At 38.6% G+C, this 27,906-nt stretch overlaps 2 protein-coding genes across 3 annotated transcripts in view; both read right to left on the reverse strand.

Moving 5' to 3' along the window:
* The window catches only part of LOC125255945 (histone-lysine N-methyltransferase 2D-like), a 526,365-nt gene that overhangs the window by 58,061 nt on the left and 440,398 nt on the right, over positions 1-27,906 (reverse strand). The gene's annotated exons all lie outside the window — the stretch shown is intronic.
* On the reverse strand, positions 863-19,052 carry ankrd55 (ankyrin repeat domain 55). Its single transcript, XM_048171569.1, has 11 exons — positions 18,605-19,052; positions 17,584-17,703; positions 16,927-17,057; positions 14,620-14,729; positions 13,723-13,783; positions 10,337-10,465; positions 8,820-9,004; positions 6,157-6,324; positions 3,596-4,254; positions 2,000-2,089; positions 863-1,395 (listed from the first exon to the last, which is right to left on the reverse strand). The coding sequence occupies exons 1-11, from the start codon at positions 18,642-18,644 to the stop codon at positions 1,124-1,126; spliced, it is 1,965 nt and encodes a 654-aa protein (XP_048027526.1). The 5' UTR covers positions 18,645-19,052; the 3' UTR covers positions 863-1,123.

Below are 27,906 nucleotides of genomic sequence, written 5' to 3' on the forward strand. Positions count from 1 at the left end.
ACTTTTACGCGAGAAATGCATCTTTACAGATATAATGAAAGAGTTTTTGGTTTGATTTGTTTTATTTCGTTAAGCAATAATTTAAATCTCTCCATCTATGTATTTGATGTCGGTAAGGCATGTATTGTTTTGAGGATAATTCGTTTCCACTGGATAAAAAAAGTGCAAGTGACGGCTCTGGCGCCTCTGTATTGCATTGTGCAAGCTTCCACTCTCCGCACAAACCAATGGATATGCGCCTATACCTTATTTATATCTGACGAATAAAAAATCTTCCCATTACAACTTAATTAATAAAAACAGAAACGAAATCACTTTGCCATACATAAAAAACGGAACTATTTTAATAGCTGAAACGATGTCTAACAGAACAGCACATATTCTCTTCCGTGCTTTTAAAAACAGACATCAAATAAACATTAGACAATCTTTTTTATTATTATTATTATTTTTTTTTTATTATTATTATTTTAACATGGCACTAAAACGCCGCCGTAGACCAATATAACCAGAACCTGATTTTTTTTTTTTTTTTTTTTCGCAGCCACAGTAGCCTACGCCGGAAATCCGGCGTGGTGCCGGAACGCTATCACCCCTGTTTAATATGTTTTGAGTACCTTTCTGGATCTTGAGAGGTTCAGTGGCATTGCTGACAATAAAGGCCTCACTGAGCCATTAGATTTCATCAAAATATCTTAAATTGTGTTCCGAAGATGAACGAAGGTTTTACGGGTGTAGAATCATATGAGGGTGAGTAATTAATGACATTATTTTCATTTTTGGGTGAACTAATCCTTTAATTTTAAAAGTATCAAATTAAGACCCTATTATCATACTGATATAATAAGTTATTGCTATTTGATACTTCAACAGTTTCCTTTATTAATAACAGTAAACAATAAGCTTAAAGCATGTGTTTACATTTAAAAGTTCAACCATATGCATACCATAGAAAAAGGTCATTGCTGTAAAATCGTATGAAAAAATAACCTGTTAAGACTCAGTAATTTTATCAAACAGTGATACTTCAGTGTCCTCGTGATTGAAATGAATCCAAACGACCCATGAAAAGCTGAACAGTATTACAATTTTCAATTGTTTGCTTATTTTAGCCAAATTTCTATTAGTTTCTGCTCTCAGAGTGATATTCCGGCCTCTGGGTCGTGAGAGGAGATGGGCTGCGTTTTCTTTGTGGCGGAATGGCTGGAAGAACTTGAATGTTCCGTAACGGTTCTCCTGTCAGTGGAGTCGGGAAGGAACCGAGCGACTGGCTTTGGGGAATGCCGGATCGATGCAGTTTGGATGCAAACGGAGGTGGAAGTACGGCCAGACTCGCTCCTAGAGAGGATTTTGACTTCTTCACTCCCTGGGAGACCTGGTCCGGTGGTAAGGAAACTGTGGACGACATGAAAGGTGGTTTTGTTAAACCGAAGATGTGAACAATGCTCATGTTCAGCAAAAATACCAGGGGTGTATCATATTTGATTCTAATACAGTATATGTTTGTTATGCAAGAAAGATCTTGAAGTGTTTACACATTTTGTTTAAACTTCAAATTTTAACCATTTTAATAATAAACATGTAGGCTACAGCAAAATAGCAAATACCGGGTAAATATATGATGTCTGGTCAGCCGTGATATTTCTATTTTTATTTCAAACATTTAGATGAAAAACTTGTGTGGATGTTATCTATCAAATTAATCAATAGAACCTGCTATTTCAGACTACAGCATTTTTTAACTCATTAACGTGATTGCAATTCAAAACTTTCAAACCAATTTTTACTTTCTTACTTAAAAATTGCTTATCACAAATCTTTTACATTTTTACACAGAGACTTTTATGTGTGCTATTATATCTATATTTTTGAACAAGTTAATAACACTCCGTAATAGTCTAATAATTCAGTTTTTTTAGCATCATGAACATGGTATTGCATTACAAAGAGTCTTATGAACCATGAAAATATTATATTAGGGCATAAGGATTAGACTTACATCTGTGAGTACAGTGGTCTCGGATGGGAGCAAGACTGTTGCGTGTGAGAGCAGTTTCTCTAACCCTCAGAGGTAAAAGATGATTTTGAGCTGTTTAAAGAAAACACAAAAAACTGCAAGACTAATTCACTATTTTATATCTGGGTGGTTCTTCAGTCAGAGACACTTGACTACGTGAAATCTTGAAAATTTAAACTTATTAAAATAACGTTTCATATGATAAAGCATGTACTTGTAGTGCACGTCAAAACTTAAAAGTACATTTTAAACTGTAAAAATGTTGATGACATAAAAAGTACGTTATATAATTGTTTTAACAATTCATTTGCGTGCTTTAAAGAAGTATATTTTGATGTGTTGACTAACATACTAAACACATGTAAAGTACCATCAGGGTTATGTTTCATCTGTTTAAAGCCCGGAACACAACAAGCCTACGCCAATGAACTAGTGGCGACAAAAGCAGACTGCGGGGTTGGCTCACGTCGGCAGCATCTGGGTCCAATGTTGCCCTGACAAACCAAACCGACGCTCTACAGCCGACGGCCAAGTAGCACGTCTGTTCTGCGCCTGCGTAAGATGAAATGCCTTTCCATACCAGCAGGTGGCAGTAGCTGAACAGCCAGTCAGAATAATCAGGCTGACGAGATCCAACGCCGATTCAACATGTCGAATCAGCCAAAAAAAAAAGCCAACGAGGACCAACTTCACCCGATGGTGTGGAACACACTGAGAAAACTCAGTGTTTTCTCAGTGAAAACTCATATTTTACATTCTGCTGATTTTACTAAGAAAAAAAAACAAATACTGTTTTTGGCATTGTTTAATGTGGCGTGACAGATCGCTGTAGCGCCTCAGTTCAAAAGAAGCGGCAGCTCGTGAAGCGCACGTGAACTCATCCTCTCCTCCGCTTTAATACCAGTTACAGTGCGAAATAAACATGAATGAACATCTGAAGGTATGTTAAAAGATACAGTACAACTTACTGAAATCCGTATCGTCTCGTGTAATAGCTCAATCAGTGTTTCAACCGCGGAAAGACATTAATAAAATAGCTTGTAAACAATGTAACGTAGCCTTACGTCACATTTACCTCAGAACAAATATATTCAGTGACCATAAATTTGTTAGTCAGCTTGAAAAATGCTAAAACTCATTTAGCTAAATATATGCACCATATTACATATTAATTATGTCCAAACAGGGTGATATTGTGAAATGTAAAGCCTCATCTGCCAAATGTGTAAAAACTAGGAAAAATGATTTTCTAGCGGTTAATAAACAAAACTGCATGCATTTTGTAGAAGAACCTTATAGGCGGAACTACTCTCTATGTTGAGTCTATGTCTATGATGAGTCACACAGGTAATGGGCTACTCCACAGCAGTGGCAACCCAACCAGTCAAAATAGTCCAAATATAAACACTTATTATAGGTGTAAGAAAAAAAAACATGGTTTGGAAAATGAATTCATGATGATAAATTTTGTAAATTTTGAACAGTTACAGTTGGCAGATTTAAAATGAATAAACTAAAACAGTCAAAAATGTTCATCTAACTGAAGAATCACCTAAGTGCCAATATGGAATACCTTACCTTGGTCATTTCTCTGTATGTACGGTGAGTGATTTGAGCACAGCACGTCTAAAGGACTTGAAGTTCCATGCAGCAGCTTGTCAAGCAGTCTTTCAGATGGAGCTGAGATCCATGCTTTGTGAGTCAGTATCTGACTGGATTCAGTCTTCCATGCATGCCCAAAAGCTTGGTCTTTAGTTTTACCATCAAAAAGGTCGTGCTCGCTCTTGCTCTTCTGCGACCTGTGTGCTAAATGTCCTACCACATGACCTCCACTGGTCTTGTGGGCCAAAGTCTGAGAATTTGCCAGCAAAGACTTACCTAGAGTGATTGGAGGAAGACTCTGAGTGCGTATGGGTGGGAGACTTATGAAGTCTTTGCTGGATGTGTCCTCAATGAGGTGGGCTTTCTCAGATGCATTATTTCGTTTTCTGACAGTAGAGCTGTTTTCACTCTCATCTCTGGCTAATGGTTCAACAACACAGTCGAACATAGTAATGATGTCGTCCACCTCAGACGTCTCTTCTTTGAGCTGACATTCTTGACTCAAGTCTATCTGCTGAGAAGGATGCAGTTCTTTCTTCTTCTTGCAGAAGATGTGATTCAGCATGCGAAATTTCCCCTCCTTGCGTATAGAAGGGTCACTGTTTTGAGCATGCATTGGCCTGCTTGAATCAGACCTGTAAAAAAAAAATATGGCCATCTTTAGTTTAGTTTATAAATACTTTATGGGAACTCTCCACACATTTTACATCTGAATGATACAAGAACAAAGTATATTTCTTATTTTTATGCTCCATATTTCATGAGACATAAACAAAAAAGTGTTGACTGCAATATATCATTACACTGATAAGAAAGCATGTAAAACACACTTGAAGTCACATTTTTGTTCCATTTATAACGAAGTGTCAGTGAAATTATGACCTATTAACTGTCACTGTCTCTCAAGAGGCAAACTGGGTATGTTGTTACATCTATTACATATAGCAATAATCATACACTGACTGATCAGTCGGATCATCGGATTGATGGTCCAGCACATCCCAAAGATACTCAAATCAGTTTGAGATCTGGGGAATCTGAAGGCCAAGGCAACACCTTAAACTCTTTGTCATGTTCCTCAAACCATTCACAAACCATTTTTGCAGTGTGGCAGAGTACATTATCCTGCTGGAAGAGGCCACAGAGGCCTCATCAGGGAACACTAAATGACACTAAAACTTTGTCTTTTTGTTTACCACTAGCACATGCTGATGACATTTATTCTTCTATGGAAATAGTCTACATGCTTGTCGCACCCAAGTTTAATAGATCCATGCTGCACAGTGTGATTTGTAATAATCTTATAGGATTGCTAAAATCAAGCAGTCTGTACTGTACAATATTGTGATCTGAGCACAGTGTTACATATAGATATACACGTTAGCTAATGATAAGCTAACACTGGTCTCCTGGCCTGTTCTCCACTGGTTCTCCTCAAACCACTACTCAGTTTGTCTTCTCTGACCGCTGTTCTGTCTAATCCTGGCCTGTCCCTGCTCTCTTGGCTGCATAGCAGGCTAACTGTATCATCACTTCCTTCCAGTCGTCTTCTCTGCCCAGTCTTAAGGCACACTTACTTTGGCCACTGTCTTGAGGACTACTAAGCCTGGAAGGCAGTTCATTGTAGAAGTGGATGTGTTAGAGGTATGTAGTAGTTGGGTCAGTTTTCTGTCAGAGGTTCCCAGAGAATAGTAAGGTCACCAATTCCACTACTCCTCCCACCGCCTGTCCCCCACAGAACAAAAATGCAGTGTAAGCACCAGGGAGTCTTTGGCTGGCTCTGAGTGAGTGGCGCCATTAGTTGTAAGGGTCTGTAGTCCCATCTGTGGTGTGGACCAATCACAGGAGCATCAAATGCATCAGGTCAGCCAAAAGACTACATCTGAGGGAGGAACTATGGGCAATTTGATGTGTGTCTTTGACTTGACTAATCGTCCGGCTGCAAAAATACCAAACCAGATACTCTCTCCCACTTCCTGATACCATTTTGCCTTTGAGCTATGAGGTGGGAGCCTTCATCTGCCCCACCCACTCTTGGTGCCTGCTATCACTCTCCAGCTCTGCCTGGTATTCAGAGTGCTCTCCCTGGTTATGACACACTGCCATTCTTTTGATGTGACACTGGCCTGGCTGTTTGGATTGGTTGTCTTATGGACTGTTCTCCTGGCTCTCGCGCCGTCAGTTGTTTCCCATTTGTCTCCACCTCCAGTCAACTACTGGTTTTGATTCTGTCTCTACGACTGGGGATCTGCCTTCAGTGTGCTTTTGCCTAAATTTTCAATAAACTTGTGGGGGAAGTTTAGCTAAAATTGTTTTGCCAAAATTCCTCAACACTGGTGTGAAACTCTACTACAGGGAGTGTTTAGTTGCAATTACTGATGCTAATGGGGAGTAGCCAGTTATTGACGCTAAGGGGGCATTGCTTCTTACGATCTAAAAAGTCACAGATATGTCAATATGTACCCAAGTGGCAATTGACAATTTTTTTATTTCCAAAAAAACTGAACAAAATTTGAAGAAAAATCAAAATGACAAACCTGTTTTCAGTGGAGAGGAGTTTAATGCATGCAGTATGACCACAGTACATGGCGTATGTGAGGGGCGTATTCTCGTTAATATCTCGAGGGTTGGGCTCCACTCCCAGCTCCAACAATACCTGCACACAGTCATCTTTACCTGCTGCAGCAGCCCAGTGAAGAGGGGTCCTGACAGAAAAACAGATATTATGTTGTATAATAACAAAGAACATGGGGGTGTTGGGCTCATAGTTAAGAATATGACATCATTATAATAAGTATGACTCAGGAACTGCCACTGTTATCCACCAGTATTGTGTTCTAAAGTGAAATATTGTCAGCAAACTATACTGTAACTTTTGAAAAAGAGTGTTTATAATAAAAGTGCACTATGCTTACTAAAGGGGTCCTATTATTAGCTTTTGTTTATATGTAATGTTGCTGTTTGAGCATGAAAAAGATCTGCAAAGATCCAAAGCAAAGACCCTCCAAAGGGAGTTAATTTGTATATCAGTAAACACAGTTTCTGAACTCCCTGAAATGCCTCCATTGTAGTACTGACTTTTCTTCCGGGAACAAACACGTCAGAATATTCCTCATTTAAATAATTCCCTCCTAAGTCATATGCAAAATAAAGGAGCAGTGTCTGGTTGAGTTAGTAGCGTGTTAAGGTAAGGAGTGTGACATTTCCCAAAAACGCTTGAAGCAGTTGACCAATCACAACACACTGGTCCAGCCGATCAATCGAAGCATAGTGTGGAAGGAGGAGGGGCTTCATAGAGAAAGGAACTAAACAGCACCCCTGTATGGCTGTGGTCCATCATACAAGTATGAATAAACATTTACAATTTCCTCAGTGTCCGAACTGTCATTGCGATCCATTGTTTTCCTATTGTTTAAATTGACCGTACTCCCTCCCGTTATGTCACATCCGATTTGGCATTTTTCAGATGCGGAAGTAAAAAGGAAAATCTACATTATTTTTCTACACATCTTATGATCTGATTATTGGGGCCTGAACTGTTAAGAACAGGTACCCCTACCTCTCATGTCATTAGCCTTCAAGATCTTGCAGTGGCAAGGTAATTCATGAAACAACACCTCCACAATGCTTGGTCTGGTCTTGTTTAGAGAAGGCAAAGATTGGAAGATGGCATTTAACACCTCCCCAGGGATTTTGAATATGGCCTTGGCTTTGACAACTTTTATCATCACTTCCTTCCAGTCGTCTTCTCTGCCCAGTCTTAAGGCACACTTACTTTGGCCACTGTCTTGAGGACTACTAAGCCTGGAAGGCAGTTCATTGTAGAAGTGGATGTGTTAGAGGTATGTAGTAGTTGGGTCAGTTTTCTGTCAGAGGTTCCCAGAGTATAGTAAGGTCACCAATTCCACTACTCCTCCCACCGCCTGTCCCCCACAGAACAAAAATGCAGTGTAAGCACCAAGGAGTCTTTGGCTGGCTCTGAGTGAGTGGCGCCATTAGCTGTAAGGGTCTGTGGTCCCATCTGTGGTGTGGACCAATCACAGGAACATCAAATGCATCAGGTCAGCCAAAAGACTACATTTGAGGCAGGACCTATGGGCAATTTGATGTGTGTCTTTGACTTGACTAATCGTCCGGCTGCAAAAATACCAAACCAGATGCTCTCTCCCACTTCCTGATACCATTTTGCCTTTGAGCTATGAGGTGAGAGCCTTCATCTGCCCCACCCACTCTTGGTGCCTGCTATCACTCTCCAGCTCTGCCTGGTATTCCTGAATTCCTGAATTCACTGTTGAATTCACAGATGTACTGCTCTATACTGAAAGAGAAGATGCTACCATCACTCTGTGCCCTTGGTCTTCGTGTACTTTTCCAACATGACAATGATCCTAAACACACATCTGAGGCCACTGTTGGATTTCTGAAGAAGAACAGGATGAAACTGATTCAGTGGTTCCTGAACTGAACCCAATCGAACACCTATGGGGAATTCTGAAGAGACAAGTTGAGCATCACTCTCCATCCAGCATCCAGTCTCTAAAAGAGGTCATTCTTGAAGAATGGAAAAAGATAGATTGTTCATTCCATGCCTAGAAGACTTGGTGCTGTCATTAAAAATCATGGAGTCCATACAAAGTACTAGATGTAGTAGTTTTTGTTGCGGGGTGTACTCATTTTTGCATCACCCGAATTTCTGTGTTCTGTTGAGCACAAAGGAAGATATTTTGAAGAAAGTTTGTAACTAGGCCACTTTGGGGCACCATTGACTTCCATAGTAGGATAAAAACTACTACAGAAGTCAATGGTGCCCCAAAACTGTTCAGTTTAACGCATTCTTCAAAATATCTACCTTTGTGTTCAACAGAAAAAATAAATGTATACAGGTTTGGAACAACATGAGGGTGAGTACTGTAAATGTTGACAGAATTTGGGGTGAACTATCCCTTTAAACTTAGTCTTGTCAACATTTTGGAAAATGTTTTTGTGTTCATTGAGATATTGTTTAAAAAGTATGTGTATTAATAATGTCCTCCAAACCAACTGCGAAAATTCTCTGTTAAATACTGTTGCAAGCAAAACCAATTTTTGCCGTAGTCCCTCTGGTAAACAAAAACACTGGTAAACACTCCATATGAACACAGACACGCTTAAAATCTGATGTGACACTCCACTCACATATCACACAACATGTTTACTGTACCGTTCATCCACGTCTAAAGCTTGCAAGTTGGTCTCAGGAATTCGAGACAGTTCATAGATGATGTCACTGAAACCTGCAGCGGCGGCAATGTGAACACAGGTCTTCCCATTTTCATCATCATAATTGATCACAGAGGAGCCCAGATTATGGTCAAGAATGAGGGAACACATTAACTGGCTGCCACTCTGCCACATAGTTAAAAAACAATGAGACATATAAATTAATAATCAACTTGCTATGTACATAAACCATATTTTACAATAAATGTTTAAGACATATACAGTATTAAATTGCCTGATGAAACATGACATGTCTACCTTACAAGGAAATAAAAATACTAATATTATAATTATAAATATAATTATGTATTTATATAGATCTAAATATATAATGTATAAAACAGTATGAATTAGTTTGCTATAGTATACCAATACAATATAACATAACCAGCGGCAAGATTCACAAAACATTCTTTGCCAATTTCTTATTTTCTAACTGAAGAAAAAAGATAAGAATTTTTTGTTTCCAAAAACTTTTCATTAGTATTTTCTTATCATTTTTCCTTAAGATTGTTAAGATAAAATTTAATAAGTATTAATTTTCCCAAAAAGAATGTTTTTAAAAATCATTGTGAATTACTTCTTAAAATTAGAATAACCTCCAACCTGTCTTAAATACCCAAATGTAAGATTTTTAATGAATTTATTCAGTTTTTTCAAATATTAACCATTACAACATAACACTAGCTAGCTAAATATAATTCATATTACTACTAGTACCGTATGTGGACAAGTAATATGTCTGAAGTGACACCGATTGATCATTTGCATCTATACATGATGCGTTCACTTAAATTAGAACTAGCGAGGCAGAGCACAGATAAAGGACACATTCAGTCTAGAGAGAGAGGGAGTGCAAATAAATGGGAAAGACCGCTGCATTTAGACAGGCTCTTTTAAAATAACTATTTTAACTTGACAAGGTGCTTTCCTGTAGCTCAGTGGTTAGAGCGTGGCACTAGGAATGCCAAGGTCATGGGTTCGATCCCAGGGATTGCACATACTCAGATACAAATGTATAGTATAATGCAATGTAAGTCGCTTTGGATAAAAGCGTCTGCCAAATGCATAAATGTAAATGTGCTTTAAAAACATAAGGCTGAGCGATTAACTCCCATCAAGCCAGACGTATGATATAGTCTGCGTGTTTATTACGATATCTACGGTAATCTGCAGGCAGTGCAAAAAAACGTTGAGGTGTTTTTCATTCTGCGAGTCTTCAGCAATATCCACCTTTCAATCAAAAAACATTCTTAACAACTTTCTTAAGAAAAAAATTAAGGTGTTCTTAAGAAAATATTTGAGAACTTTTCAAGAATTGCACATTCTTACGAACTTCTTAGAATTTATCTTAAGAATTTTCTTAACTTCTTTCTTAAGAAGATTTTCGTGAATCTGGCCCCAGAAAACCATACTGTAGTAAGACTCAAGAATTATGTCTTTGTTTATGATTTGTACCTGCACAGCCCAATGAAGCGCTGTTTTAAAGTCTTTGTCCACAAGCGTCGGGTCAGCTCCTTTCTGCAGCAGGGCCTGCACATGCTCTGGTCGGTTATGGAAAGAAGCCCAGTGAAGAGCTGTCATTCCCTGCCAAAGCACAATCAGATGGTTACACAGGTTACACAAGTGCTCATGGCTCTTACTCTATAGTAGCAAATGGAGCATCAGATAACAAATGAAAAACTGCAAAAATACAACAAACCTACTGTTATCTAAAAGGACAAAATGACAGTACAGCATGATACAATAACCATGATTTTTTTACAAATGAATAAAAGTGTATGAAAACTTATAAGTATGACCATAGGCAAACATTTATTTATTTATTTTTTATAGGGTGATTCTCATGAAACCTGGCAATATGAATCCAGGTCATTAATGTCGGTCACCCTACAATCAAAAATAAAGAAATAGAAGCCTATTATAGACCATTACTTTTATGACAGTGTGTTCGACTTGAAGCGGCGATACACTGAGCGGTGTATGACATCAAAGTATCTTGAGAGCGATTTGAATGCATACAGAGCCATCTGCTCTCTAATCGGTCCCGCTGTACTTTCAAGGTATATTCTTCTGCTAAAGAAATTATATCATGTCCATACAGTGCTTAGCGTACAGTAAATGAGTACACCCCCTTTAAAAAGTAACATTTTAAACAATATCTCAATGAACACAAAAACAATTTCCAAAATGTTGATAAGACTAAGTTTTATATAACATCTGTTTAACTTATAACATGTAGGTTAAGTAAGGTTAATAATATAACTTAGATTAGATGTCAAATCAGCGGTTTGGAGCACCAAAGTCACGTGATTTCAGCAGTTTGGCAGTTTGACACACGATCCGAATCATGATTCGATACACTGATTCATTATGCTCCGAAGCTTCCTGAAGCGGTGTTTTGAAATCGGCCATCACTATATAAGTCGTTATTTTGTTTTTTTGGTGCACCAAAAATATTCTTGTCGCTTTATAATATTAATATTGAACCACTGTACTCACATGAACTAATTTAAATATGTTTTTAGTACATTAATGGATCTTGAGAGAGGAAATGTCATTGCTGGCTATGAAGGCCTCACTGAGCCATCGGATTTCAACAAAAAATATCTTAATTTGTGTTCCGAAGATTAACGAAGGTCTTACGTGTGTGGAACGGCATGAGGGTGAGTAATATATGACATTATTTTCATTTTTGGGTGAACTAACCCTTTAAATGCGGAAACAACCTACACGACCATAGCAGCCTGGAATTGTCATAAATGAATAGGCCTTTAATATAATTTATTTTTAATTAAGAATAAGTGTGGAATTAACAAATGATTAAATTAACATATTGCCTATTATATTGTATTGCGTACAATGGTGCCTATAGAGAATGTGAAGCTGACGTCACGGTGTGCTGAGTTCTGGGTAACTGTCTTGTTTAGTCACCATATTAAAGGTGCTGTAAGTAGAATTTGAACTATGCTGTAAGACATTGTTGATATTTGAAATCAACCCAAACAAACCCACCCCTCTCTTCATTGCTCCACCTCCAAAACTCACTCTCCAATCCTAACCACCCTGCTCCAAGTCAGCCTCGAACCCATCCCGATAGCTGCTGGCATGTGAGGCGAGTGAGAATTCAATAACGCTAAACACCTCATTCTCTAGCGGTCGTCAGTGTGCAGCAGTTTTCCTGCACAACTCTGACTATCTGTTACACACGCAATCCAAGTTTATCACAGCTGACGTACAAAAAAATGCTTCACAAAAAATAAAGCGCAGTTGATGAACGAACGACAAGGAAGCACAAAAAATGAACATACAGTACACAAGAGTAAATACAAAGTGATCGTTGTTAGTCGTAAACAGAACAGCAGCTCCAGACAATCAAAACCCAGTGTTACTCACATGAGCGGGATCAAAGCAGCCTCCGCGTCTGTTTTCAAGCCTTCCCACTTAGCTCTCTCCAGCGCTTGAAAGATTTTCTAATATAAAAGCGGTTCCTAAAGCGTTTTGCCCAATTTTTTTTCGTATTATTTTCAAATCTCCCTCTTGCTCGTTCTCTCTCCTTGACCGCCATATGCTCCCTAATGCTGATTGGTTAGACGTTTGTTGTTATCAGCCCGACTAACTTCCAAACAGTGTTTTTGAAATACTACTGAGTCCCCCCTTAAAGGCAGTGTTTTGAATTTCTGTAGTGATTGTGAAAAATGTCACTATTGTAGGTCATTCAGGCAGCATCAGAACCTCCATAGTAACTCAGATCAACATTCAGGGAGAAAACTGAACAACGTAATACGTTTTTCGCTTGGGAAGCAGGTTGAGGGGATGGCGAGATGATGTCAGATAGAAAATCTATTAATAATGTCACTGATTAAACCCACTGCCTATTACTCAAAAATGAATCAATCAAATAATCACATTGCTGAGTGTTTTTGAAAGTTTTGTATTTTGTTTGGTTTGAAATTACCATTGCGAGTATGACTCTCACAGTTTGTCTGCTTGTGAATTAGCAAAACTTGCACACAGCCACTGCAAAACTGTTCACAGGCTTCTAGGGATTTGATTTTGGTTGTCATGTGTTGAAATAAATATTTAAAAACCAAAGTGTCAGTGTCTGTCCGCTGAATGCGACACAGAATCTCTGATTCCCCAGCATGGCCATGGGTAAGTATTTACTATGACAACAATCAAAGTTCAGTTACATTTAAACGTTTCCAACGAAGAAATGGGTCAAATTCTGTCAGCTTGTTGAACACATTTTTATTTGGACATTTCTACCACGTGACGACTAAAGCAGCAGCAGCAAGTATACACTGTTTTCATGGTAACATGTGAGGTGAATTCTGCAAAACTACAGTGAAAACATCAAATTATCATGCAATGCAATAAAATAGCTTCTCTTCCATGCAAACAATGCCATGGAGAATGTGAATATTTAATTTAAAGGCAAAAACAAAACAAAAGGTGCAGGTATCGGTATTAATTTCAGTATCAGTAGAGGACAGCGATCGTCCTAAGATGGAGACGCCGCCCCAGACTTATCATGTTCCCAAGAGTTAATGTGTCATGGCTATGACAAAACTAAGTGAAGTGAACATGTCCCATGAACATGTGAACATGTTAAGTGTGTTAAGAAACAGTCATGAAAGTGTATTCTCTTTAAGTACATTTAAGTGGACTTTTATTTCATTAATATATATTACCCGCAAGTAGTTTTTTTAAATAATATATACATTTTTTAAGATTTAAAGTACTCTACAAGTGCACATTCAATATAATTAAGCACACTTCTTTTTCACAAGGGTTTTACAAAGCTAAAAGTCAAATGACTGAGTACACCTGCTCTGACTCACCTCATTGTCTTGATGATTGATTTCACACAGTGTTGACTGCTGTAGCAGCACAGCCATGAGCCTTAAGCAAACAAACACAGCATGTTTATTATTCCATAAATGCTGCATGCATCATTTTAATTCCATAATAGAACACAAACCAGATAACCAATCAGAAAAAAAAAAAAAAAATGTACAACAGAAGTTGATTTTTCTAAATCAGGAGTGGAACAGCAATGGAACAGGAAACAGGTGTGAACTAATCAGAAACCTTGACAACAAACAATTAACAAGAACTCAGGCAAATACAATAGAAGTGAAAACTAAACAGAACATGACAATGAACCTAAACACAACATGATCGTGACAATTATAATTATTATTTTAAAGAAAATTACAATTTAATCAAGGAATGTGCATTAAGAAAATTAATAGGGTTGATTTTTGGTTTCAGGTTGATTTTAACAAAATATCTTATTATCTAGATATTTCCAGTCCATTTTCAGTTTATTGATCGATGTTGTCAAGTTTATTGGGTGAGATTTGCTTTCCATCTCTGAAATCTGTTTTCTAATTTCCCTCTCATCATTTGACAAATGCACAGAAAGTTTTCTGCTAAATGGACAGTAAGAAGGAGTGAGTTTCACTACACTGCATCTATTGTTGTTCACACAAATTGATAGCTGACATGGGTTGAATTCCAGGAGGCTACTGATGAAGATAACTGATAAAAGAAAATGGAAATGACTTTGCTGTGTAACACAATTCAGCAATGATTACATTACAAAACAATGCAGGGTGGGCAATGTACTGTTTTTTTGTTTTGTTTTTGTTTACAGTAATTTTACTGTAATACTCACTACTTCTTGTTTCAATAACCTATTTGCAATAACAAATTCTACTTATTCTCCTCATTACCTGAAGTCAGTTTCAGCAGTAGCAGCATGAATTGGCAAGCGTCCGTTCTTATCGGGAATGTTCTGTTTTGCCCCGTTCCGAAGCAAACACACACAGCCTTCCAGCCAACCCTGCAGAAGATAAAAACCACCAGCTCAAATTCCAGTAAAAGTCATTCAAAGTAATGAAGGTCACTGCAACTTTGTACATGACAGTTCATAAACATGCTGAAGAATCACAATCCACTGACAACAGTGCACACAAACAAGGCAGAAATGTACATTTTTAAAGAGGACCTATTATGCTTTTTCGTATGTTCAGTGTTCTTTAGTGTGTAATGTTACTATTTGATAATGATCTGAAGGTCTGCAAAGTTACAAAGCAAAAAGTCACTCCAAATGGAGTTATTCTCTGTATCAGGGGTGCTTGAGTTCAGATCCAACCCTGATCAAACAGTGTGTTTGAAACTTGAATTTTCTTCCAGGAACGGACACGTTACAGGCCCTGTCCCAAATGGCACAATTCATGCACTTACGGTAGAGATGGGTATCGATTGAATTTTAACAATTCCAATTCTGCTTATCGATCCCGATTCTTATTGATTCCAATAAGGTAAAAATAAAACATAAAACTTACTCAACTTACTCTATCATTCACATTCATTCTAAATTTATTGCAAAACATTTCATTGTAGCTGAATACCATGAACAAAAATCAACAGGCTAAAGAACACTTACACAAGGAACTTTTACCTATGGTTTAAAAATATCATAGCAAAAACAACTAGCCTAACTAATATAAATTTCAAGCATTATTAAAGACAAGTAAATACTCAGTAATTATAAAAGAACAAATAAACATTAGCAGTCTCACAAATAAATACAACTGAACAAAGATACGATCAAAATAAATGGTGATTTAAGATTTTCAGGTATTCAGGTACAGAAACTGTAATCAAATATAAAATAACACTACACAATAGCGAGTGAATTTTCTCTTTGTCTTTTGTTGTTTGATTAACATTATTATAGAGACAACAGCAGGACTATTAGGCTGCTGTCACTTTAAGAGCTGCAGGGATCCTATATAATGTTATGCGCTTTCTTTGTCAACTGTTTACATTCACTTAAGACATAACCGACTGTTTACGAGAATATTTTGACATATATTTTTGTGTAAACTTGTCCGTTAAAAAGACACGTAAAGGCCCGGATGTACTTCATTTTCTGGGCTCCGCTGCGTCACACAAACAGTTAAGGATGTGAGCCTTTCAAAGTAAGCATGGCTGTGAGCACGTAAAAACGCACACTACATAGTGGACTGCTGTTTTCAAGTGCTCAAGTCACTCGCACCTGCGCTGTTGTACATGGACCGTCCGCGGGGTCTCAAAAATTGGCCTGCAAGCGGATGGGGTGTGTGCACGTCTACGACCCTCCTGATGACAGAAATTACGTCATGCGGGTGGTGCATGGATGCGGACGGCCGAAGTATACTTTGGGCGTAAGAGAACTCGGTATTGTGCACTATACAGTATGAGAGGTGGCTTTCTGTGCACACGTTTTGAATTTGAGCGCACCACAGAAAACAACGCACAAGTCTTCTTGCACTTGAATGGTTTAACATCACATTAAAATTCCTTTTTCTGTATGCCTGCTTTGGATGTGTGTGCAGCACACAGTGCAGAATTCAGTGCACAGGTCTTCTTGAGCATGGATGGTTTAAAGTCATATTAAAATGCACAGAAAGAAATAGATAAAAGTAATCGAAATTGTAATTTTATAACAAGTATCGGATTCCAGACTTTAAGTATCCGATTCCAGAATTGGAATCGTTTTTCAATTACCAACCCAACTTATGGACTTGTGTACTTACAATGGCCGCCGCGTGCATGTGATCATTAAGTCGACAAGACCGTAGGGTGTCCCATTTGTCATTTTATGTTTCAGAAGGGTTCTTGCAAGCCCCCAGTTTGCGGTCAATATGCGCCCTCGATGCGCACTTTTGCCGAGCCCGCACTGAAGCAAGCTCCACAGCAGACTTCTACCCAACAGTATAGTAAGGGGTGTGACATTTCCCAAACATGCCTGAAGCGGTTGACCAATCGCAACACACTGGTCTAGCCGACCAATCAAAGCACAGTGTGCTTTTCAGAAGGAGGGGCTTCATAGTGACAGGAACTAAGACTGGGAAGAGTGTGTTTTTTTAAACATTCAACAATGAAAACTTATTCTAGTAGAGCCCAAAAAAAAACAAGACTTTGTAAAATGGCATAATATGGCCTCTTTAAAGGAATCCAGCTAATCAGTGATCCTGAGAGTGTTTTCATACAAGGTATGTTGCTAGAGAGAGGGACGTCCGTCCACAGGCATCTTGTGTGTTGATAGAAGCTCCCATCTTCAGCAGCAGTTTCACAGTATCAACCTGTCTCCCAGACACAGCATGCATCAGAGGTGTGGAGCCTGTTGTCGAGACATAAGCAGTCAGAAACACTCAACAATGGTTTTCATTAAAATTAAAATGTAGGTCAGCCCTTCTGTAATCTGTTTATGTTGATGGCTTATTTCTGTCTCAGCTTTGTTGAATATGCGGATTATATGACAATGATCAAAGGTTTTCAAATTTTGAATGATGAAACCATGAAATCTCTCATGAAATACCTTTTTCTAATTAGGGTTGTGGATGGCTGCCAGGCTTTGCTAAGTGATTGCTTGGCACAGCAAAACATCCCACCCTCAATCACATTTAGGTTTCTAAATATTGCACCAATGTAAAGCTCACCTCTCCTCAACATTCTTCATAATTTGATGTATCTCATCTGAATAGCCTTTAATTAAAGTTTGGAATTATATATAATTTGTATTAAATGAACTTTTAAGTGCTTTTTGACCTGCTTAAGTTGGACAAAGTATATACTCATATGTCATTCATAATTACTTCTCTGAAATATGGTTAAAATGTAGTGCAGAATGTTGGGTGAAAGAATACCTTCGCCATCACAGCACTCCAGGATGGACGGGTCCTCTCGTATGGTGGCGGTCAGCGTGTTGACGTCGCCGTTAGCTGCCGCCTGGTACACCACATTCAGATCAACCTCCTCAGCAGCTTCTGAGAGGAAAACGTATGAAACGGATCACTAAATAACATCTGCTGGGTGTAAATAAAATGCTGTATACGGACACATTTTTTCTTGAACATTTCAGGTCTGCTTTACAGAAGAATAAGTGGAAGTTGTCAATGCCACAAGAACCTTTAGGTCTTGCTTATCATTGACTTGTCCGAGGCAGAGAGAAGCAGGTGTTTGAAGTTATGGGATTTTCTATAGAATAGAATTAAGATCTATCAGATGTTTCTCCTAGAAACCAATGAGATTAAAGAGACAGCAAATGGAGAATTTTGCTTTTCAAATGTCACTCCAGTTTTTTCTATAGAGCTGCAATCAAAAGTGAGAAATATTAATATAAACTCAAAACATTTCTTTCCAAATTCTTCCCAAATGAGCTCAGTACACTTTCTGTTGTCAACAACTGGGAAATTAATGAACTAAGGAGATATGGAGAGAATGTTGATGAAATGAAGCATACTGAGAAATCATTATGGCTTGAACAACCACTTGAGAAATCAAATTATGTCCCTTTGGGCTTATATATATTGTCTAGGGTGCTTGTTGGGTGTACATACATAACAACGCAGAAGATCCGCTGACAGAGCTTCTACCAGAGACTTCATTAGACTACAACAGAAAACCCTAGGGTTAGATGGTGGCCCTCACCCCATGTTTTACAAATCAATATAGTCATGGTCGCTAGTACTCTTTAATCTGGTGGGTTACCTTCAGTCCTACACACAAACAGATGGCAACCCAAACAAATGATGGGCTATGGCAAAGCCCGCTGATAAGCATAACCATGGCAACAGTGGCAGCGGCACTAACACCTCCTTGTTATCAGCTCGTGTGTGTGTGTGTGTGTGTGTGTGTGTGTGTGTGTGTATGTGTGCAGTGCTTTACCTTTGTGCTGCTCAAATACAGATGAAGAGTTGAACTCCATTGTCAAATGCAGCTTTCAGAGAAATCCCTCTAGTGCCCACGACATGATGATGTCCCTCCGCTCCTGATTCCAGCACTGTCCGCAAACAACGACTCAAAACGCTCGCATGGAGACAGCAAAAAGAGGGAGAGCGATAGACACGGAAAGAGAAAACGGCTGCTGGGACAGGGGAGGCTGAGAACACGTCTGCAGGTGTCGCAGATGCGTGAGCATCGGTTCCTGGAGGCGGCTGGAGGGGCTGCTCCGTTTGATTTTGCGTGATGTGATGGGGAAACACACTGAGCATGTGCAGAAGCAGAAGCCTGGTGGCATTACTAGTGTTACCGTGTTCAGAACATTGCCGCTCAAGCGGTTATTCCTTTAATGGGTTAGTTCACCCCAAAAATAAAATTCTGTCATCCTCACACTCATGTAGTTCTAAACTCTTAAGACTTTCGTTTATCTACGGAACACAAATGAAAATCTTTTTAATGAAATTTTTCCATCCCTCCATCAATAGTCCACACATACAACTTTCAAGCCCCAGAAAGGTAGTGAAGACATTATTAAAGTAATCCATGTGACTCCAGTGGTTTTAACCTAAATTTTATGAAAGTGGGTGCTTTGTTTGCGCAAAAAACAATATAATTTAGCTCTTACCGATGAGCGTTCATGAAACAACGTCTGCTCTCGCGTCAACACATCGTGGTGCTCTGGTGAACGGGTGTTGAAGATAATATTTTGTAAATAAAGTGCTAAATTATGTGGGTTTTTTTGCGCAAATAAATTTGAGGTTAAACCACTGGAGTCACATTACTTTTACTTTTATGATGCCTTTAGTTGCATATGCTGTCACTGGAGGGGCAGAAATCTCTCAGATTTCATTAAAAAGATTTTCATATGTGTGAACTAAAGTGAGTAATTAATGACCGAATCATTAATCATTTTTGGGTGAACTTACGTTTTAACCAGTGATTTCTTTAACCAGGATAACTAATGGAAGTTCCACCTTTTCATTTTCATGACCTAAAATATTAGGGATGTCAACAAATTGTATTAATATATATATATATATATATATATATATATATATATATATATATATATATATATATATATATATATATATATATATTACATTATTATGTCCTATTCTGTTATTCTCTATTATATTCTATATTGCTATATTATTATTATTTATTATATGTCCCATCTTACATCTTATCTTATCTTCTGTTATTCTATTCTATTCTATAGGATGTATTGTGTCATTGTAGTAATATTATGAATTGTCAGGTCTTCATGTCAAGGCTAAACCTATTATGATCTTGTTAAAACAGAATCACCATATAAGTCCTTCACACATATTTTCATTTCATTCATATGTATCATGCAGCCTGTCACCATGGGAACCCTGGAGGACATCATGAGAAGCAGTCACTGTGCAGCAGTGAGTCCATGCCTACAAGCACTGATTCCAGAGATGAACTCAAATATCTCACGACCTCCACATCATAATTCTCTTTAAGAATCAGTCACATGTAGAATAAAGGCCGTTTTTGACAGGGTGCCAATTCAATTGTGATTCTAATCAGACTCTCGGATAGTGACGTCAATGAATAGAATGAAATGTTTCATTCATAACAGCAGCAGCAGCTGCATTCTGCTAGTGGAAGGGGGCGTTCCAGAAGAGAGAGAGAGAGAGAGAGAGAGAGAGAGTGTGTGTGTGTGTGTGTGTGTGTGTTTTATTTTTTTATTTGTAGATTTAGGCTGTATTATGTGTTTTTATAATGAGAATTTATTTGACCTTACACCATCTTAATCATTTTATAATAAGCCTAATGGTACTAAGATGGTGCAAGGTCAAATGAATTCTGAGCTCATTAAACATAATGTACTCTGTACATGTTTATAAGGTAACTGGATACAAAAAATAACGAAAAAAAAAAAAGTCAAAAATGAATTATTTACGTAAAGGTTATTGCCACTTTAGCTGCCATTTAACTACACTGAACGCTTTAGTGCATCTTAGAAACCGCATAACCACCTTTGGTCCAGCAGATGGCGAAATACACAAGCAAATAAATAAAGGCCAATCATGTCAAATGTCAATAGATGTTATATTCTGACATGGCTATGCAGCCTTAAATAAAACGTATTATTCAGTATTTTATTCACCATTTCAGCACTGGTCTGTGTGTATAATGGGCTTCTTTGATATTTGTGAAACTGTATCATGGCTGAAGTTACCTCAACCCGCCTTTATGAGCTCACTGGAAGTTCGAGCAATTATGGTGAATAAACATTCTTATATAAACAGATGAAATCAAAGAATAACGGAAAGTACCGAAAAAGGATGTCACTGTCAAAAAAAGAGAAGAGAAGAGAAGAGAAGAGAAGAGAAGAGAAGAGAAGAGAAGAGAAGAGAAGAGAAGAGAAGAGAAGAGAAGAGAAGCACGATATGAACATTCAGTAGGCTAAACATATAATTTTGCTATTTTTTAATGGAGATACGCTGGCTATAAAATACCACCATGGAGTAAATCTAAATATCCTAAAAGGAAATCAATAATTAAAAGTATTACAACATTTTTAATAGGTAATAAATTAGTCAACAAATCCACCAAAGATAAAATATCACAACTGGTCGGTCTTGAATAAACTGTAAATTGTATAAACTGTTAGAATTAGGCTACACTTTGATCACACATGAGTGTGAACAACATTGACATTATTGTGAGCGTTTTTGAAAAAACAGTAACTAGAACTTGTTTTGGGTGTCATGGTTCATGTCTTTTATTTTGTAGTCAAGTCAAGTCAAGTCAAGTCTGCTCATTGTCAAGTCATATTGCTCATATTCTAGTTAAATGGTTGCTTTGTTTGTTTGTGCACTTCTGGATTATAATAAACGGCACATGGGTTCATCAAGCTCGCCTTCAGTGGACTGATCGTTACAGAATACACGACCTGCTACAATGAACCCAGCAGTCACCCTGCTACATTTGCGCCAGGGGAACCAGGCCATTGAGGACTATGTGGAGAAATTTTGTAGCTTTCTGCACATTTCACAATGTGAAATTTTGACTGTGCAGCTATGTAGAATTTAATGATACAGCTCTAAAAGACATTTTTCGTATGGGTCTGAATGAACCCATACGTTCACAGCTGCCAGGGGGAAGAATTGATTTTGATCACGCCCTTCTGTTGAGTGGCTTATTATTTACTGTGGGTTTTGTGGATGAGGAGCCCCACAATCCCACAGTACCATCCATACCAGAGTGTATCCACACCGCATCTGTCATGTCTGGAGTTGTGCACGCCACGACTGCCACGCCAAGGCCTGTTCACGTCATGCCAGCCAGGTCAGTACCTGTTCACGTTAAGTCTGCCACACCAGGACCTGTTCACGCCATGCCTTCCATGCCAGCCATGCCAGGGCCTGTTCACGCCATGCCTGGGACGCCAGGTCCTGTTCACTGCATGGCCTCCACATCAGAGACTCTTCACAATATGGCCGCCATTCCAGAGTCTCGTCCCAAGATGGCCACCATTACAGAGCCTCGTCATGCCACGGCTGCTACGCCAGAGCCCCTTCCATCATGTCTGCCCAAGTTTCCCCTGGAGATTTGGGGGGGATATAGGTACCAAGCTCCTGCGGCTGTGGAGCTTGGTCCACCACTGCACCATGGCTCAGGTCCCCCAGTGCACCGGGACTCTATGCTCCACGGCCCAGGTCCGCCCATGATCCACGGCCCAGGTCCACCCATGCTCCAAGGCCCAGGTCCTCCCACGCTCCACGGCCCAGGTCCGCCCATGCTCCAAGGCCCAGGTCCTCCCACGCTCCACGGACCTGGTCTGCCATTGTCATGCCGCGGTCCAGGTCCTGTCCCCCTGCACGGCCCTGGCCCAGCATCCCTCCCCCAAGACCACCTCCGCTCCACCACCCTCCTGGACTTCTATGTGTCATGTTCTGATTGGTTGTTTATGGTCATGTGGTTTTCAGTTCTGTTCTGTCATTGGTTCCCTTGTCCCTTTTGTCACTTGCCCATTGGTTGTCTTAGTCACGTGTTCACTAAGTTCTTGTATTTATGCTGCGTTCACGCCACCTCGTATTTACCGGAATCTTGAGATAACAACACGTGACGTTATATTCGGAGCTGTTCATGTCCTTGGACTGGGAATTATGCGTTTCCATGGCACCACTATCAACGGCTATGAATCTACAGCGGTCAGGTGGTACAGTGGCCACGTGGTACATGTGGGAGCTTTCAGAAAACTCCCAGTTTACAAGCTGTAATTAGGAGCTCTATGAGGACGTGAATGCTTTTTACAAGCTAGAATCTCGTCACTACAGGAATTACGAGGCCGCGTGAACGCACCTTTAAAGCCATTGTCTTCCATGTTATTTTGTCATGTATTGATAATGTAACCCTGCTGTTGGTGAGTGTCATGGTCAAGTCAAGTCAAGTCAAGTCTGCTCATTGTCAAGTCTGCTCATATTCTAGTCAAATGGTTGTTTCGTTTGTTCATTTCTGGATTATAATAAACTGCACATGGGTTCATCAAGCTCGCCTTCAGTGGACTGATCCTTACAACTGTATAAGCACTGTGCACTGGAAAGAGACTTTGAGATATGTTAATGTTTTTTCCCCCCTCCTTGTCATATCAAAGGCCCTTTCATCTTTATGAAGTGAATTATTAACACATTCCTTTAAAGAGGTGGGGGTACTCACCCCTGTTCTCTTCATTTTGTCAAAAAAGGGGGATCTATTTCTTTCCCTCTTTACAGTGAGTGGCTTTCTGCCAAGGGCCCTGTGTCCACTGGAGCACTGCAGGCCGGCTGTTTGTCTGTGCCGGCTGTGGGCAGCCTCTTTTGTTCCTTGGAATTTGAAATGGGAATGTCAGTTGTGTGGGAGATGTCTGGCTTCTCCCAGATGCCAGACAGAGCAGGGTGGGTGAATTTTAGGGGGATGGGAGGAGCAGAGACAGTACAGTGGGTGTACAGTACATGCATTTGTGGACATTCAGAAGGTTTTTAATAGTTTTATGTGATAAAACTTATGTGCCTTTTTCCATTCTAATGGACATTCATCATGTGCCAGAAATATTTACATGATGAGATTGTGAAACTGACTTTCTAAATAATAACAAACAAATAAATAAATAAATAATGATGATAATATATGAAAATAGACAACTAACAAGAGTGTCCCTAGTGACAAAAGAAGTACTTTAGCATACTTTTAAAATATATACTTTAAAATAATATATTAGATAAAATAATTTTCTATAATATAAAACAATGTCCTATTTTTCCAACTGAAATGAAAATTAAATTTATATTAAATGCTATTAGTTAACAAAAGAACCACTTAAGTAGCCCTTTAGCAAATTTAAGTAATTTGATAATTATTTAATTTATGCTAAACTATTTTTTAAAAATGTAATTACATTTATGGTAAGGTAATTTCCATTGAAATGTGTATGTCATTTAAATATATTTGTAATTATGCATTTGTAATGATGAAGTTGTAATTCAGTACATTTAAATTATGTTAACCGGTACAAATGAGTAACACACTACAGTTCTGTCATGATCACCAGTGAGAGTGCCCTATCAGCCACTAGAGGGCACTCCATCTTGGACTCTTGTTTTCACCCCTTGGACTACAATACCCATACTCACTCTTGGACTCATTATCCCACTCATTGCACTCAGCTGTTTTGTGTTTGTTATCAGTGTCTGTCTATTTAGTCTCAGTTGTTTCTGTCCTTGGTTGTGGTTTGTTGTATTTTGTTACGTGCACTTTGTTTCTCTGGCTTTTTGTATTGGACTGTTTTTGTGGAGTTTAACCTTTGCCTGTGTTCTGGATTACATGCTTGGAGTCTCCTGTAATAAACATCGCTGCACTTGGATCTTACCATCTTGTTCTTGTGTGCACCGTGACAAGTTCAAATTTAATCAAGTACTTCACATGTGCTTCACATTTTGTATGGTTAAAGCATTCTATAATGTTTTTAATATATATATATATAATATAGTATATAATCAGCTACCTGTTTCTTAAAGTGTAAAGTATATTTTTAAGCTATTAAAATAACCTTGGGGTTTCTCAGATGTAAAACAGAACATGAGAGAACAAGGAATGTTCCAGTGTTTTGCATCTGACCAGGGTTGTTTTTTTCAGAAATGACTTTGATATTCCCTCTCTAAGCATTTTTTGAAATGGCAGTGCCAGCACTACTGGGGCGTTTTTGGATGAGCATCACAAAAAAGCTTCTAGAGTGTCTGCCAAGTAAAACGGGGAAAACTCCTGATCAGGAAGTGTGTGGAGGGAAGTCCTGCTGGTGGATGTAGCACACATCCTCTTCTCATTAATACATCCCTCCACAGCCCACTCTTATCTGCACAAGGTCATGCACATCCATAGGTCACTATCAAGGAAATGTTTATGCTATTCATTTGCCATATGAGTTTCAGATTTGAGGTTGAACAAGAACTTTGATCTCTCAAGTGACTTTCAACGTACCTTACTTACTGTTCAAGTCAGATTTCAGTGGGGCAGAAGTCTTGATGTACATCTATACTAAAGGAATACTAAATGTTCGACCACTTTAAAAAAGGTCCATTGCCTATTGTTAATAATGTAGAGATGTATGAAGCACAGCTCACATGGGAAGTCACTTTTAAACCAAGCAACTATCTGCTGGTCAGCGCAGCCACCAACTTGAATCTGAGCAAAATCGGTGGGGAACTTTTTTCTGTAACTGTGGTTCTGTGAATTTCGGATGACCTCCAGTGGCGGTGCTTACCCTCATGAATAAGAAGTTTATTCAAGTGTGCTATTAGTATACTTTTTTAAACTAAAAATAAAGTATACTTTCAGTCTACTTTTTATGTACTTCTCAGAAATATACTTAAAATTACACGTAAGTATACTTGACTTATACTGACAGAAAAGACTAAGTATATTTGGCCTATACTTGTACTCAATCTTTTGATTGATTGAAATATACTTAAAAGTATAATTAAGCATTCTAAGTATACTTGGCTTGTAGTTGTGTTTAATCTTTTGTATGAGTAGCCTATAAAATACTTTTTTCCACACATAATTTTACATACTGTCTTATAAACATTATATTACATTTGTTTGAAAATATTGGTAATATATATATATATATATATATATATATATATATATATATATACCTTAACCTAACCTTACCAAATGAAATGTTGACCTAGGACGAACTATAAGACTGTGAAGCTTTGGGGGTGTTGATGGACTGGATCTACTCCATCTGTGTTTTGATCATTGTTCTAAATCCCATCCAAACATAGCCAACATAGCCAACATAGCCATTGCAAAAATGCAATTTTCTCAGCTTTTTGTTTAAAATGTTGTCTCTTTTTTACCAATATATATAAAACAGATATGTTCCTAATTCTGAGTGTCTGAATTTTTGTGTAGGCTAGTCCACTTGTAGTGTACATAGGAATTTACTTCAAATCTGCTTAACTCTTTCCCCACCAATGAATGAATTTTCGGGCTATCAGTGTTCTTACTGTTATACGATATGGAGTGCTATGACGCATATTCTGAAAGAGTACAGAATCTCGGGATCAAAACACAGCAGAAGTAGAAGATGAAACAATCACGCAAATGTAAAATAACGCAATAATTTAACAGCATGTAAATCAAAACTGCCTAACCTTACCAAATGAAATGTTGACCTAGGACGAACTATAGGACTGTGAAGCTTTGGGGGTGTTGATGGACTGGTTCTACTCCATCTGTGTTTTGATCATCGTTCTAAATCCCATCCAAACATAGCCTTTGACAAAAATGCAATTTTCTCAGTTTTTTGTTTAAAATGTTGTCTCTTTTTTAAAATTAAATACCCACATTCAAGTGTTGATAAAAAAATATTCATGAAGCTAGAATAAAAAAAAATTCTAAAATGGAAAGAGTTAGAGTACAGTTAAAGGAATATTTTAATAAAAAAAAAAATATATTCCTAAACAGGAACATATACTTAAAGTGCAAAAATAATATATAAAAAGTAAATTATAAGTGTGATATGTCCACTTAAAGAAAACATACAAGTATACTTGCACTAAACTAGTAGTTTACTGAGAGTATACTTCAAAGTGTACTTTCATATACTAAAAAATTTACTACTAATATTAAAATTGTAAACCACTAGTATACTTATAAGTTCACTTCTAGTACAGATGCAGTACAAATGAGAAACGTAGCTGTGAACTAGTTGTGCCCTTAAAGTTTACTACTGTTACTGAAGTATACTTTTTCTTTTTTTGGCACACTTCTATGCACTTTTGGTCTTGTGGACTTACAATGGCTGCCACGTGCGCATGTCTGTTAAGTCCATGAGACCATAGAGTGTTTCCAATGTAAGTCCACAAGACCGTACGTGCATAGAAGTGGAAGAAGGGTAGCAATGTTGAACTTACAGAAGTGGGCAAAATTACATGGAGAAGCCCAAGTAGCAGCTGCACAGATAACCGCCATAGAGACTCCTCTAAAACCAGCCCAAAATGTATACACAGCCCTTATTGAAATGACAAGAGATACCTCCTAAAAGCTTTTGAGCTTTCTTGTATGTCATAGTGATCACCTCCACAATCCAATTTGACAATCTCTGCTTTGATATAGTGGCCCCCAGGTTCACAATCAGTTAAAAGAGAGTTGGACTCAAAGGCCACACCCAAGCTGTAGGCAGGCTGGATCCATGTGTCAAACAGTGCCGTCCATCTGTGATAACAGATCCTTCCAGAGCAGAAGCTACCACAGCCTGCCCACCAATAGTCTCAGAAGCTTGAAAAACTAAGGTCTGGCTGGCCATCAGTTTGGCCACTTGTGAGAAAGAGCATCCTGCCCTAACAGGCTGGATGTGTCTGTTCTCACAAACTACAAGTGACAGTGAGTGGTTTCCTGCTACCTGATTGCTTGACCCGTGGATGTGAACTGTCCTCAGTGATGCTAGTTGAGGAAGAGACCAAGTGAGAATCTTGTGAGTGAGATGCAGGGATTTGAGCAAATTTGTGCCATCTTAATGGTTCAGGTGAAACACTGTCAAAGTTTTTTGGACTGAATGAGCACATGACGGCCTGCCAGAACCGGCAAGAAATAATGAAGAGCTAGGAAAACCATACTCAACTCTAGTAGGCTGATGTGGTCCCTGGATTAAACTGGAGACCAATGGCCACAAACACCCCTGTGATTCCACGCTGCACTTCACCTGAGGAGGGAAGCACTGG

The sequence above is a fragment of the Megalobrama amblycephala genome, linkage group LG2 (assembly GCF_018812025.1).
Source record: "Megalobrama amblycephala isolate DHTTF-2021 linkage group LG2, ASM1881202v1, whole genome shotgun sequence".
NCBI classification, from domain to species: Eukaryota; Metazoa; Chordata; class Actinopteri; order Cypriniformes; family Xenocyprididae; genus Megalobrama; species Megalobrama amblycephala.

Bases quoted from the DNA above. Each gene is read 5' to 3' on its own strand.
- ankrd55 (XM_048171569.1), bottom strand. From the start codon at position 18,644: ATGGAGTTCAACTCTTCATCTGTATTTGAGCAGCACAAAG. The intron at 17,058-17,583 runs GTATTCTTTCAC...TCTCGACAACAG, and splicing joins GGAGTGCTGTGATGGCGAAG to GCTCCACACCTCTGATGCAT. The intron at 14,730-16,926 runs GTATGAAAACAC...TATCTTCTGCAG, and splicing joins TCTCTCTAGCAACATACCTT to GGTTGGCTGGAAGGCTGTGT.